The 13,789-nt window shown below is 30.9% G+C and overlaps 1 protein-coding gene and 1 non-coding gene across 2 annotated transcripts; both read right to left on the minus strand.

Moving 5' to 3' along the window:
* Positions 1–7,954: 7,954 nt before the first annotated feature.
* Positions 7,955–8,027, minus strand: TRNAR-CCU (transfer RNA arginine (anticodon CCU)). The gene has a single exon. It is a non-coding gene; the product is annotated as a tRNA-Arg (tRNA).
* A 1,303-nt stretch (positions 8,028–9,330) lies between these two features.
* Positions 9,331–10,605, minus strand: LOC139427166 (glutamate [NMDA] receptor subunit 1-like). Its single transcript, XM_071188030.1, has one exon. The coding sequence runs from the start codon at positions 10,603–10,605 to the stop codon at positions 9,331–9,333; it is 1,275 nt and encodes a 424-aa protein (XP_071044131.1).
* Between the last annotated feature and the right edge of the window lie 3,184 nt (positions 10,606–13,789).

A 13,789-nucleotide genomic window follows, 5' to 3' on the forward strand; every position in this document is an offset into this window, starting at 1 on the left:
TCCTAAGAGTTCTCTCAATTTTTTCGAAAGCACATTCAAAAATCAAAACTACAAGGGACAGAAAAAGCCCCATTCCCAATACCACAAGTGCATCTGAGACCTTCCACAATGTCAATTTCATACTTGAATTTTCCTGTTGATTAACTGAAGAGTTTGAGTTTATAGTTTGAAGCTGCGATCTGATAAACAAATCTTTTGAGATTTTTTGATAAATTCCAGCAGCAGCTAAGCGTTCGAGAAAATAATTAAGCTCTTCCTTACAGCAGAACTCTTTGTTAGCATATATTGTAACATACATATGCCCGAAAGCTTCCCTAGAAAATAAAAGTTCATTCCCCATTTGAAGTTTAATGGTAAAATCTGGAGTGGCATATGCGCTACCCTCTTCAATTACACTTTTTCTTGTGGCTTCATTTGAAGAATCAATTTCTTGGATTACTTCGCCAATAAATCGAACGTTTTCAATTGGACTTTTCCTCAAAAAATTTAGAACAAAAGAACCTCTAGGCGCTGTGACTTCTATTAAACCATTCTGAACTGCTTTAGTTANATTCCCCATTTGAAGTTTAATGGTAAAATCTGGAGTGACATATGCGCTACCATCTTCAATTACACTTTTCTTTGTGGCTTCATTTGAAGAATCAATTTCGTGGATTACTTCGCCAATAAATCGAACGCTTTCTATTGGACTTTTCCTTAAAAAAGTTAAAACCAAAGAACCTCTTGGTGCTGTGACTTCTATTAAACCATTCTGAACTGCTTTAGTTAGCTGTAAAATCGTAAGCAAGCCGAATTCATGAGCTGGCAATGTTAATACAGCTAAAATATGAGAGCTGTAACTGTGTGATAACAAAAAAACACCAATTAGAAACGATAATTGCAGCATTTTATCACTGAAGGAATTGGCTTTTTGATAATTAGGAGCTTGATGAAGCACAAGTTTTACGGCATTGAAAACATGTTCTTGAAAAGAATATCGACGCTGCATAAAAAGCTGGAATAATAGAGGCATCAGAATAAATGTGCACATTAATATTAACCATAGATGCAATTGAAACGGATAGATGTAAGACAGCTTGGTCTCAACAGATTTAGTTGGCAATCTTGTCACAAATTTGATGCTTTGGAGGTCGTAAGGAAAAGCTGGCCATGCCACTTCGGCCCTATCGTATGTGATACTCATGCGTCCCATCGCCAAATCGGCTTCATTTCGATGCAGCATGCCAATTGCACCTGAGAAACTGCCATTACTTAGCTTTGCACCCCATTCTTTGTCGTTTGGGATTAAAATTTCTAAATGATAATTTAATGCATTTGATAAAAGGGTCAAAATTTCTTTTTCAAATCCATTTACATCTTTAAGAGTGGTGTTATCTTTCTCAGGTACTTCAAAAATATTAAATCTTGGTACAATAGCAAACCTTACATTCCTTCGCGTTGCCATCATAAACAATTGTTTCACATCAAATTAATATTTTTCAAGAGATGAAGCATTCCATTATATTTTACTTGAGATGAAATCAAATCGACATTGTCGTTCGACATTCACTTATCGAAATTGAAACTTTGTAACTCTCTTTTTAAAACTTAACTGATTCTAGAACACAGTTTTAAACTTTGTAACTCTCTTTTCAGATGTAAAACTCTATCTCTACTGAAAATTTTGCCTGAACATTAAACACTTTAAATTTATTTCGCTCTTTCATAAATAAAGTTTATTTAAATGATGCAGTTGCCCAATTAGTGGTCTGGGCTTTAGTTATTGACTAAATCTGATGCAAATAATAATAAATGGCGCTCGTCATGCGATAGTCTACCACATGGTATGTTCACATAGCAACAGGCACTTCGTTTACTTTTACACTGCCATTAAAATAAATAAACAATTTAAATACTTGCAACCAATTAATTTTGTTCATGAATAATGTAAATAATCCCAATACTTAGATTTTTAATTCCATTTATAACTTAAAGAGTTTAGAATTTATTACGTTAATTACTAATACAGGGTCTAAAGTTATACATTTAAACAAAAATCAGATCTTTGGAAAAATAGATTATGATTTAAAGTTCAAAACTAAATCTGATAGTAATATTCATTATGTAAATAACATGAATGATTATGAATGCTTTAAATCTATCATTGCTTCCAATGAGGTTTTAAATTGTAGAGAAAAAGAGTTAACTGCGGATGGTTTTCAACTAGACCATCTGGATAAAGATAAAAAAAACGATAATGTTAAATTTACTTTTCCATGGGTCATACTGATTTAGTTACACTTGATATAAAATATTCTAACCCTATTCAAACCCTTCTTTTTTCCGGTATTCCAGACCTTAAGTTAAGAAGTAAAATATCAATTAAAAGAATTAACTGAAGCTAGATTCATAAGTAGAAATGTCTCTAATCAAGCTTGTCCAATGGTGCTGGTTCGTAAAAATCTAATAACACGAAAAAATCTACTTTTTCAATGGTCCTCGATTTATGAATATCAAACTCTATGATAGAATGTTTTACGTATCCCCACCCTAAGATTTCCACTTTAATTAATGATGTTTGCTCATTTAAGTATAATGGATTTCAATAATGCTTATTGACAGATCAACCTCTCTAATGGAATAAAAGAAGTTTAAACCTTTACCACACCTTTTAGATCTTTTGCTAATCATAGAATGGTCTTCAGATTGAAGACTGTTGCATCTGCTTTTCAAGCTCTAGTAGATAAATTAATTGATGAGCTTAATGCACCTAGTATTCATGTTATCTTTGCCTACCAATGTGATTTTTTACTTGATGCTAATAGCTTTAACGATATGATTGAAAAAAATTTCAGCAATATTAAAGTTATTGGCCGGAAAATGCACCTTTTTCAAAGACTAAATCAGATATCTCGGATTTCATATAACTCGTTATCTGATCAAACCTATTGAATTCAATAATGCCAAAATCACTAAATTTGCTCCCCCTGAAAATTTTGTACAGTTACTAAGATTTTTAGCCACCTGTGACTTTTATCGAAACCTTATCCTAATTATGTCAATTTAACTCATTGTTTAACTCAATTGACAGCAAAAATTGCTCCTTTCAAATAGTCTGAGCAACACCAGCTGGCTGATAAATTACAAAAGATTTTCTTTTCCTAACCATTTGCAGCACTTCCTGATTTTATTTTTTTTTATAACCGTCGTTGAACAGCCGTTTAAATTTTTGGGCTTACGACTACTAATATTCAACTCCGAAGCCTTGTAATTTTGAACCCAATCCAGAAGACAAGGAAACTCCTGGATCAAGTATTGGGAGAAATTTGCCTTTGTGGAGGTCTTTTTCATGGAACTAACCCGTATTTGCGCTACATGGAGAGGATGACCACGAAAAGCTCCCACGGTTATCCTGATGACAAAGGGACTCTAACCCATGATCCGTCTACCACTGAGGATATTTCACGTCAGCACTGCAGTTGGGGCAAGCCGGATGCGGATTCCTATCAACCAGCCATCGATGGGATTAGAACCCGGTTCATCTCATTGGAAATTGAACGCTCTATCCCTCGAACCATTGCAACTCAGCACTTCCTGAATAGAATAAAACCTTTGTTTTAAGCACCGATGCAAGTAAAGTTGTGGTTTCAGCCGTATTGATGCAGGAACATGCTGGTGTTCTTATGCCGATTTCTTATTATAGTAAATCTTTTTCTAAAACTGAAAGAATTATCCAAGCATAAAGCTTGAGCTTTCGACTATTTATGAAGGTATAACTGCATTTAAACTTATCTTAATAGAAAATTCATTTTGCTCACTAATAGCAAACCTCTTTTAAAATATCGAAAATCTACATCACTTTCCGATATAATCACTCGATGGCTCCTAGAAATTAGTGATTACTCATTTGAGTTCAGATACATGCCTGGAAAAGGGAATTTATTGGCGGACTTATTTTCTAGCTCCCCAGATCCTGTTACTAGACAACCTATTTTACGAACTAAAAATGAAGATCAATTAGAAAATGAGTGTAATGATTTAATATGGAGCCATGGTGGCTCAGGAGATAGAGCACTCACCTCCCAATGAGGTGAATCGGGTTCAGATCCCAGCGATGGCTGGTCGATACGAATCCCGCACACGGCTTGCACCGACCAGAGTGCTGACGTAAAAATATCCTTAGTGGTAGACAACTCATGGATTCGAATTCCCTTGCCGTCAGACTAACCGTGTGATGTTTTCGTGGTTTTCCTCTCCACGTAACGCAAATGCGGGTTACTTCCATTAAAAAATCCTCCATGAAGGAAAATTTCTCCCAATACATGATCCAGGAGTTCCCTTGTATTCAAAATTACAAGGCTACTGAATTGAACAATAGTAGTCGTGAACCCAAACATTGGGTAGGCTGTTCAACACCGATTATAAAATAAAATGATTTAATTTTACTTTTTGTCAAAATTAATGAAAAAATAATAATTCTTAGTCGGTTTCGGAAACAGGTAATGTCACTAATCATCTTCTGAATACTCTTTTTGATGAGTTTGCTGACACTCCTAGTTGTAGTTGTAGTTCATTTACGTCGCACTAGAGCTGCACAATGGGCTATCGTCTTCGGATCATCCATGAGGATGATCCGAAGACATGCCTTCACAATTTTGATCCTCTGCAAAGGGGATGGCACTCCCGCTTCGATAGCCCGACGACCTGCCCGAGAAGTCGAGCACTTTGCGGTAAAACAATTCAACGAGGACCAATACCGTACACCCTCGGTCCCCTACGCAGAATGATCCAAGTGGTCACCCACCCGCGCACTGACCGCTCCTAGTGATGCTTGACTTCGGTGATCTGCTGGGAACCGTGCCTTAACGATCAGTCCACTGCGGAACGGCAATCCTAGTTCTTATTGCGATGCGATGCATATTAGTAATTACTCAAATGCAAATTTAAATTATCTAAAAATGAAACTCTCTTAGAGACTGTAAAATTTGAACAACTCAAAGATGTCGCCATATTTGAAAAAATCTCATCTCTGAATGAAATTTTTCGGAATGGATTACATAACCTCTTTTTATCATCTGAATCTCACTTGCGTTACTTGTGCGAACCTTGTTGACAGTATTATTAAAGATGGACGAAATCTCTTCACCCTTTATCAGTGCAGCCCCAATTCAGTTCAGGCAAGTGCAGTATTTGTGCAGTATTTGTGATGCCCGATCTGACTTCGGGCAGGAGCAAAATTAACATTTCTATTTTGCAAAGCCCGAGCTGGTTCGTTTCCACTTTAGGATACTTAATTCACTATTTTCCAAATAGATGACCTAGTTTTTCACCGATTAGGACTTCAGTTGAGGCAAGGAAAATGTGGGTGATGCAAAAAGTGTGATATGGGTTTGTGTGCAGTACCGTGTTTTGGGATGTTCCATACTGCAAAATATTTGTAAGTCACTTTAGGACATTCACTTTAGGATACTTAATTCACTATTTTCATTAATAGATGGCCTAGTTTTTTACCGATTAAGACTTCAGTCAAGACAAGGAAAATGTGGGTGATGCAAAGAGTGCGATATGGGTTTGTGTGCAGTACCGTGTTTTGGGATGTACCATACTGTAAAATATTTGTAATTCACTTTAGGATATTCACTTTAGGATACTTAATTCACTATTTTCCTAATAGATGACCTAGTTTTTCACCGATTAAGACTTCAGTCGAGGCAAGGAAAATGTGGGTGATGCAAGGAGTGCGATATGGGTTTGTGTGCAGTACCGTGTTTTGGGATATACCATACTGTAAAATATTTGTAAAATTTATGCATTGAAAACCATATTGTTGTGTTTTTATATTATATTATACTAATTATGTTATATTTAGCTTCAAAAATTTTGTTCAATTCGCTCTAATTGAATAATATGTGTGTGTAATCCATTGCTTTTTTATATGCATGTAAAAATTGTAAATGCAGTAGTTATTGCATTTAAAATTTTATTTTTGTAATAGAAAACCATTTTTCATCTTTTATAATATAAAGAACAAAATTAAAAAGTAAAAAAGAATTCTATTTTCGGTCAATTTTTCTGAAATGTATGTCGCTGTTAAAGGGTTAAAATCGAGAGAATTTTCGTAACACATATGAAGTACCTTTTATTTATCTATCTTCTAAAATTATAACTTCTCTTCTTCACTAATAAAAAAATATACAATAATTAACTTTTTAAAAAATATCAGAAATTTTTTTTTCCTTTACTTCATCACTGAATGCGAGAAATTTTTATTCGATAGAAAAATAGGGTATTAAATATCAATTAGGGTATTTAAATATCAATTTATTATTAATCTAAAATACATTAATCTTACTTTATTTCCTGTGCATTTCTAAAAAAAGTAGTCAGACATATTATATTCATTTAAAAAGTTCCTTGAAAACACTATATATATATTTCTTATTTATTATATTCAGAAAAATTTATTTCTAGTTTGAGTAATAGTAATACTCAACTGGTATATTAATGGCGATATTGCATGATCATAAAATTTTAAATCAAAAAATTTTATCAACTCTATCAACCTGTATTATTATCCTCATAGGAAAATAGTTATAAATAATGAATAAAATCCTAAAAACGATCTTACTCTTTTTATAATGATTTTCTTTTATTTTACCGCTCAAGTTTATAAAACTAATAAGAATTTTTGAACATAATTATTTTTATCCAAACTACATAGCAAAGTAGGATTTAAATTTATTGTAAAAACTATAACACATTTCTTCAGAGAAAGTATCCTTTTACGTCTGATTTCTTATTTTAAAATATCGTCTGCATTAATTAATAAGTATTAAAATAAGTCCTTGAAGTAATAAGATCAATATTAAAAGTTATTGAAGTGTTTTTTTTTTATTTTTTAAAGCACTGTACTTCTTGTGTAAGCACTAATTCTAAGATACAAAAATTTCTTATGAGATTTGTTGAATTCAAGAGACTTTAAAATATAAAATATCACTCTTGACAATAAGTAAACATTTAGAACAATCTGAATTCGAAATCGATATTTTTAGACTTTTTCTTCGATGAAAAAAATTATTGTAGTTAGAATGTAAAGACATATTGTAGTTAGAAGTATATGACATATTTCAATGCTGCCAAATTAATAAAATATTGCTTCGTATTTAATTAACTTTGAATTTCATTGTATTTATTGTATTAATTGAATTGTTTTTAATTTATTACATTGTTTGTTGTATTTAAGTGAAATGATTTCATTCTTTCCGGCAAATGCATTGATATTTTACGGTATAAATGAATTTTTTTTTGAAAACTTGTAATATAGACATTTATGTAGATATAAAATATGCAGAAAATATATAGAATATATATAAGATTCAGATAATATAAATATATAGAATAGTAGAGAATAAAGATAATATAAAAAATATGGTGCAAAATATGAGTTGAAAAGATATTTTCTGTGCAAATTTTAAATTGCGTGCTTTTTCTATATTTAAATATTTATGAAATTAAAAAAAAAACTCGTATTGCAGCCTCAGTGTGCTTGCATATGTATAACACTTGATCATATGTTCACACTTTGTATTATTATGTCTTTTAATTATTTAAATTTTTTATTATTTTTAATTTTACAATTTTTAAATTATTATTTTTTTTAATTAAAAAGTTATTTAAATAGATCAATAGACCTGAAAACGAGTCGCAAAACGCAATGCTTTGAGAAAACATGTTAAGCAAGATGCAAAAAAAAATTATTACTTTTATTATTAGGGGTCTTTTTTTTATGTAAAGTTATTAAATTGTCTAACTTAGAACACCGCGAGCTCAGGTATGGGTCGCATAATTACAAAAATATGCACCCATACCCTCGGCGGGACTCGAACCCGCAATCCCCGGTTTAGGAGACCGATGCCTTAACAATATTGTCTTGCTGTCTCAGAATTCCAAAAAATAATGAAAAAAAATACTCATCTACCCACGGCGGGACTCGAACCCGCAATCCCCGGTTTAGGAGACCGATGCCTTATCCATTAGGCCACGAGGGCTCAGACGAGGAAGAATTGATGTTTTATTAGTTCCACATCCTCGTATCTGCGCTACTTCAAACTGACAGATTTAAAATTTTCGTATAAAATATGTATGTAAAGTATGATTTTTCTTTCAATATTTTCCGTAGGTACCTTTTACATTTAGTACATAATTGTGAGAAAAAATCCATTCATTAATTTTTTCTTTCGTATTGCATAATTCCCAATATGTATGCTAAATAATGAAGATGAGCAAGAACTCAATCCTTACACTTACTTTACGCATTCTCTATGTTTTCGAAAAAGCAGGAAAAAAAGTATTTAATTTCAAATGACATAAATAGCGTTATTTTCACAACATGAGTAAAGTTACTAAAACTACAATAAATAACTTTTAAAAAACTTGCTTTAAAAATTTAATTTTGCAAATTAATTTTTCCTTCCGCATCCTTACACTTACTTTACGCATTCTCTATGTTTTCGAAAAAGCAGGGGGAAAAAGTATTTAATTTCAAATGGCATAAATAGCGTTATTTTCACAACATGAGTAAAGTTACTAAAACTACAATAAATAACTTTTACAAACCTGTTTTAAAAATTTAATTTTGCAAATTAATTTTTCCTTCCGTATTGCGTAATTCCCAATATGTATGCTAAATAATGAAGATGAGCAAGAACTCAATCCATGCACTTACTTTACGCATTCTCTATGTTTTCGAAAAAGCAGGGAAAAAAGTATTTAATTTCAAATAGCATAAATAGCGTTATTTTCACAACATGAGTAAAGTTACTAAAACTACAATAAATAACTTTTACAAACCTGTTTTAAAAATGTAATTTTGCAAATTAATTTTTCCTTCCGTATTGCGTAATCCCCAATATGTATGCTAAATAATGAAGATGAGCAAGAACTCAATCCTTACACTTATTTTACGCATTCTCTATGTTTTCGAAAAAGCAGGAAAAAAAAGTATTTAATTTCAAATGGCATAAATAGCGTTATTTTCACAACATGAGTAAAGTTACTAAAACTACAATAAATAACTTTTACAAACGTGTTTTAAAAATTTAATTTTGCAAATTAATGTTTCTTATCGTATTCTAAGAGTTGTGTAGTTCTAATACCTACCACTAAAGTGTCGCATACAGATAATTGTACAAAATTTGTTCGCATAGTTGTATTTGCATAACATTCGCAACAAAGTTGTCTAATTATAGTTCTTCATAGCTATTACTAGATAGTCTTGTCATAAGAAATGTATATTTAATTGGAAATAAAAAACAATAAGTTATCAAGTTTCGGTGCTATACCCACAATATACTATGTAGATAAGCACAAACTTATTGCCAATATAAAAGTTTTTTTACCCTTTCTTAGAATTCTCTCAATTTTTTCGAAAGCGCATTCAAAAATCAAAACTACAAGGGACACAAAAAGCCCTATTCCCAATACCACAAATGCCTCCGAGAGCTTCCACAATGTCAATTTCATACTTGAATTTTTCTGTTGATTAATTGAAGAGCTTGAGTTTATAGTTTGAAGTTGCGATCTGATAAACAAATCTTTTGAGATTTTTTGATAAATTCCAGCAGCAGTTAAACGTTCGAGAAAATAATTAAGCTCTTCCTTACAGCAGAACTCTTTTCTAGCATATATTGTAACATACATATGCCCAAAGGCTTCCCTAGAAAATAAAAGTTCATTCCCCATTTGAATTTTAATGGTAAAATCTGGAGTGACATATGCGCTACCATCTTCAATTACACTTTTCTTTGTGGCTTCATTTGAAGAATCAATTTCGTGGATTACTTTGCCAATAAATCGAACGTTTTCTATTGGACTTTTCCGTAAAAAAGTTAAAACCAAAGAACCTCTAGGTGCTGTGACTTCTATTAAATCATTCTGAACTGCTTTAGTTAGCTGTAAAATTGTAAGCAAGCCGAATTCATTAGCCGGCAATGTCAATACAGCTAAAATAACAGAGCTGTAACTGAGCGATAACAAAAAAACACCAATTAGAAACGATAATTGCAGCATTTTATCACTGAAGGAATTGGCTTTTTGATAATTCGGTGTTTGGTGAAGCAGAAGTTTTACGGTGTTAAAAATATGCTCTTGCAAAGAATATCGACGCTGCATAAAGATCTGGAATAACAGAGGCATCAGTATAAATGTGCACATTATTATTAACCATAGATGCAATTGAAACGGATAGATGTAAGACAGCTTGGTATCTACAGATTTGGTTGGTAATCTTGTGACAAACTGGATGCTTTGGAGGTCGTAAGGAGAAGCTGGCCATGCCACTTCGGCCCTATCGTATGTGATACTCATGCGTCCCATCGCCAAATCGGCTTCATTTCGATGCAGCATGCCAATTGCACCTGAGAAACTGCCATTACTTAATTTTTCACCCCATTCTTTGTCGTTTGGGATTACAATATCTAGTTGATAGTTTAATGCATTTGATAAAAGGGTTAAAATTTCTTTTTCAAATCCACTTACATCGTTAAGAGTGATGTTTTCTTTTTCAGATACCTCAAAAATACCAAATCTTGGTACAATAGCAAACCTTACATTTCTTCGCATTGCCATCATAAACAATTGTTTCACATGAAATGAATATCTTCGAGAGACATAGCATTTCATCATGTTTTACTTGTGATGAAATCAAATTTTCATTCTTGTTCGACAAATACTATCATATGTTTCGCAAAATCGCAACTTTGCAATTCGCATTTTTTTCTTATGAAAGAGATATAAAATCAATTGCTACTGAAAATTTTGTCTGGACATTGAACATATACAATTCATTTCATTCTTTCGCAAATGAAGTTTAATTTAGTTAAAGCAGTAGCGTTAATTTAGATAATGCAGTTGCCAAATTAGTTGTCTGGACATTGGCTATTGATTAAATCTTTCGTAAATAATAATAAATGGCCGGCAGCATGCGATAGACAGCTACAGTATGTACTAGTTTTTCAACAATCTATTTTGAAATCTAGACATTAAAATACAAAATGTCAAATCACGATTCTTATTAAAAGTTCTAATAATAAAAACTTACAAAAATCATTTTATTAGCCAATATATAAAATAAGAAACTAAAGGAATATTATGATTTAAATTATTAGTGCCAACAACTCACTAATGTATTAATAACATTCACTAGGGAAACACTAACCCTTTGGCTGAAATGGGACACAAGTGTCCCATATTCATGTGCCAACAATTTAATAGTGCCAACAACTCACTAGTTCTTTGTATTAATGACGTTCATTGGAGAAATGTTAACACTTTGACGTTAATTACAAGCAAAACGTAAATTACAAGCAAAAATATATTTTCGTATTTATTAATTACAAAAAACAGTCTAAAAATTATTAAAAAAATCTGTAAGATTATCGGAATTATATTTGTACTAAAATATAAAATACAGAAAAGTAGTTTTTTTTAAAAAAAATTATAGTGATTCTTAAATAGTAGGTAATAAAAAATTCACATCATTTTCGTAGCTAACAACAATTTAACAGTTATTAAACTAGGTAGCAATAATATTATATTATGTTTAAAGAAGTCTAGTGAACCCCCATTAGGTGATCACAAGCTAGTATTGAATAACAGTTAAATTGCCGATATGTAAACTATTAGAAATAGTAAATGGATGAAGAAGATATAGAACAAGAAGAAACGTTTTAGGTCAATGACTCGATCCTTCATAACGAAAAATATTAATAACAATATTAACAATGAAATTGGGGCGAACCAAGGTAATTGGTCCAAACTCTTTCCTCTGAAATAAAATATCAAAAAAGAAAAAAAAAGGTCGATCCTTAAAATTTTTTCTAAGTTAATTTCTTATGAATACCTAGAAAGATAAGAAAAAAAGTTGGTTAAAGTGTAAAATAGGGTGTCAATTGGGCCCTGTACCTTGGAGCTTTTACTATTTATAATTAATTATCTTATTGTTGCTATCACAATTTATTTCCTATCGCGATTTCATTTTACTATTATTTCATCGCGATTGCTTCTCATTAGAAAATCTCACTTTTAAGTAATTTTCCCTGCTTTCTGCAAGAACATAAGAAGTCGCCAAAATAGAAACGGTATTGCAAATTTTTACCAAAAACTTTTTTTATTGATTTGAAACAAAAATCTTTGGGCTCATTTGCATGAAAAATACTGTCACTGAACTAACGGTACAATTCGAAACAGTATACTTTGTATTATATATGAATAAAGATAAAAAAAAACATGAAGACAAATAATGCCACTTTAAATTCAGTTTTATACTTCAGAACCTTTTTTAGTATCGAATTACGAAATGGTCATTCTGCGTGTCGACATTGTTCCTCATTTGCTAGTAAGCAACAACAACAAAAATCGTGACATTTTCGTTTAGTGTTTGGTTTATTAACAACATTAGTATGAATAATATTTTTGTGGCTAAATATTGCTAATATTTCACTAATTTTTGAAAAGTAGGCAAATCATTTCATTAGAAAATGGGATATGTTTAATTATGAAAAAAATGAACTGGAAATTAAAGCGAAAAATTTTAATAAGTTAATTAAAAAAAATAAGCAACATTTGTTAGATCTTTAAAGAAAGAAAGAAAGTAAATTAAGACAATAATTAAAGAAAGAAATTATTTCAATTCATTCGATGCAATAAGAGGTTTAAAAAAAAAGTAGGAAATAAAAATAATAACGTGGCGAAATATCGACCTCTCCCCTAAGGCTACATTTTCCAAATTACGGCTATTTCCCATTTTCAAAAAGTTTCTTAAAAAGTGTAAAAACCGTGAAATGTTTTAAAAAAATGTGAAAATTGGAAAAAGTGTTTCAGAAAAAATTCCACGTTCATGGTTTGCTGGGTAATTAGTGAAATTCGGAAATAGGACCTTGAAAATGGAGAATGACTGAAATGTCCGTACGTCTAGAACAAATTAAAAAATTATTTAATCATTTATTATTGCTTATTTTAAGTTTAAAAAAATAATCAAATATTTTTGAAGCAGTTTAAATGCAAAATTTTATCATGTTATTTTTATCTCCAAATATACAATTTGAAAGAAATTACAAATATGCAATTTTAAAAAAAAAAATTTAACTTTACAATTTGGACTATAATTCCGAAAAATAACAATTCAAAAAAGTAAATTTTTATAAAAAAAATAATAATAAATTGTCCATTTTACAAGATCAAATTACATACTGAAATTATTTTACTACCCAATTTGTTTTATATATATATATGCATAATGAACAACGTCGGAAAATTTTTTTCGCCAACTTTAAGAAATCAGCTCAGATATCAAATAAATTTAATTTTAGCGAACAAGTTAAATTTTTCATAACTTCATAATTAGTAACATATTGAGGCAATAGTCATGGTGGTGCCATCTATGTATAGTTTGGAACACTATCATCAAATAAGCGATATATGCTGACTGAAATTGTGCTACGCTGGCTGACTAATTTATAGATATATAACTGAAAATTCTTTTAAATGTAATAGGTAAATAATTATAAGCAGTAGAAAGATTTATTAAGGGTTACAAATTTAATCAATATTTTTCTGAAGTGAAAAGTAAAATTTATCTTGGTATAATTTAAAATTAAATCAGATTCAGCCGTTACATCCTCAAATACCATTCCTTCTTTTTATTAATCAATCTTTCTTTTTTATGAATGAAGATTAAACAACTATTCAATGATGAATGAAATACCGAGAAAAAAAATTAAAATAAAAAAACTAATTGTTTATAAAAACACTA

Source organism: Parasteatoda tepidariorum, chromosome X2 (genome assembly GCF_043381705.1).
Source record: "Parasteatoda tepidariorum isolate YZ-2023 chromosome X2, CAS_Ptep_4.0, whole genome shotgun sequence".
NCBI lineage: Eukaryota > Metazoa > Arthropoda > Arachnida > Araneae > Theridiidae > Parasteatoda > Parasteatoda tepidariorum.

What these genes read in the sequence shown, in the direction of transcription:
- LOC139427166 (XM_071188030.1), bottom strand. Translation starts at nt 10,605, where the DNA reads ATGGCAATGCGAAGAAATGTAAGGTTTGCTATTGTACCAAGATTTGGT.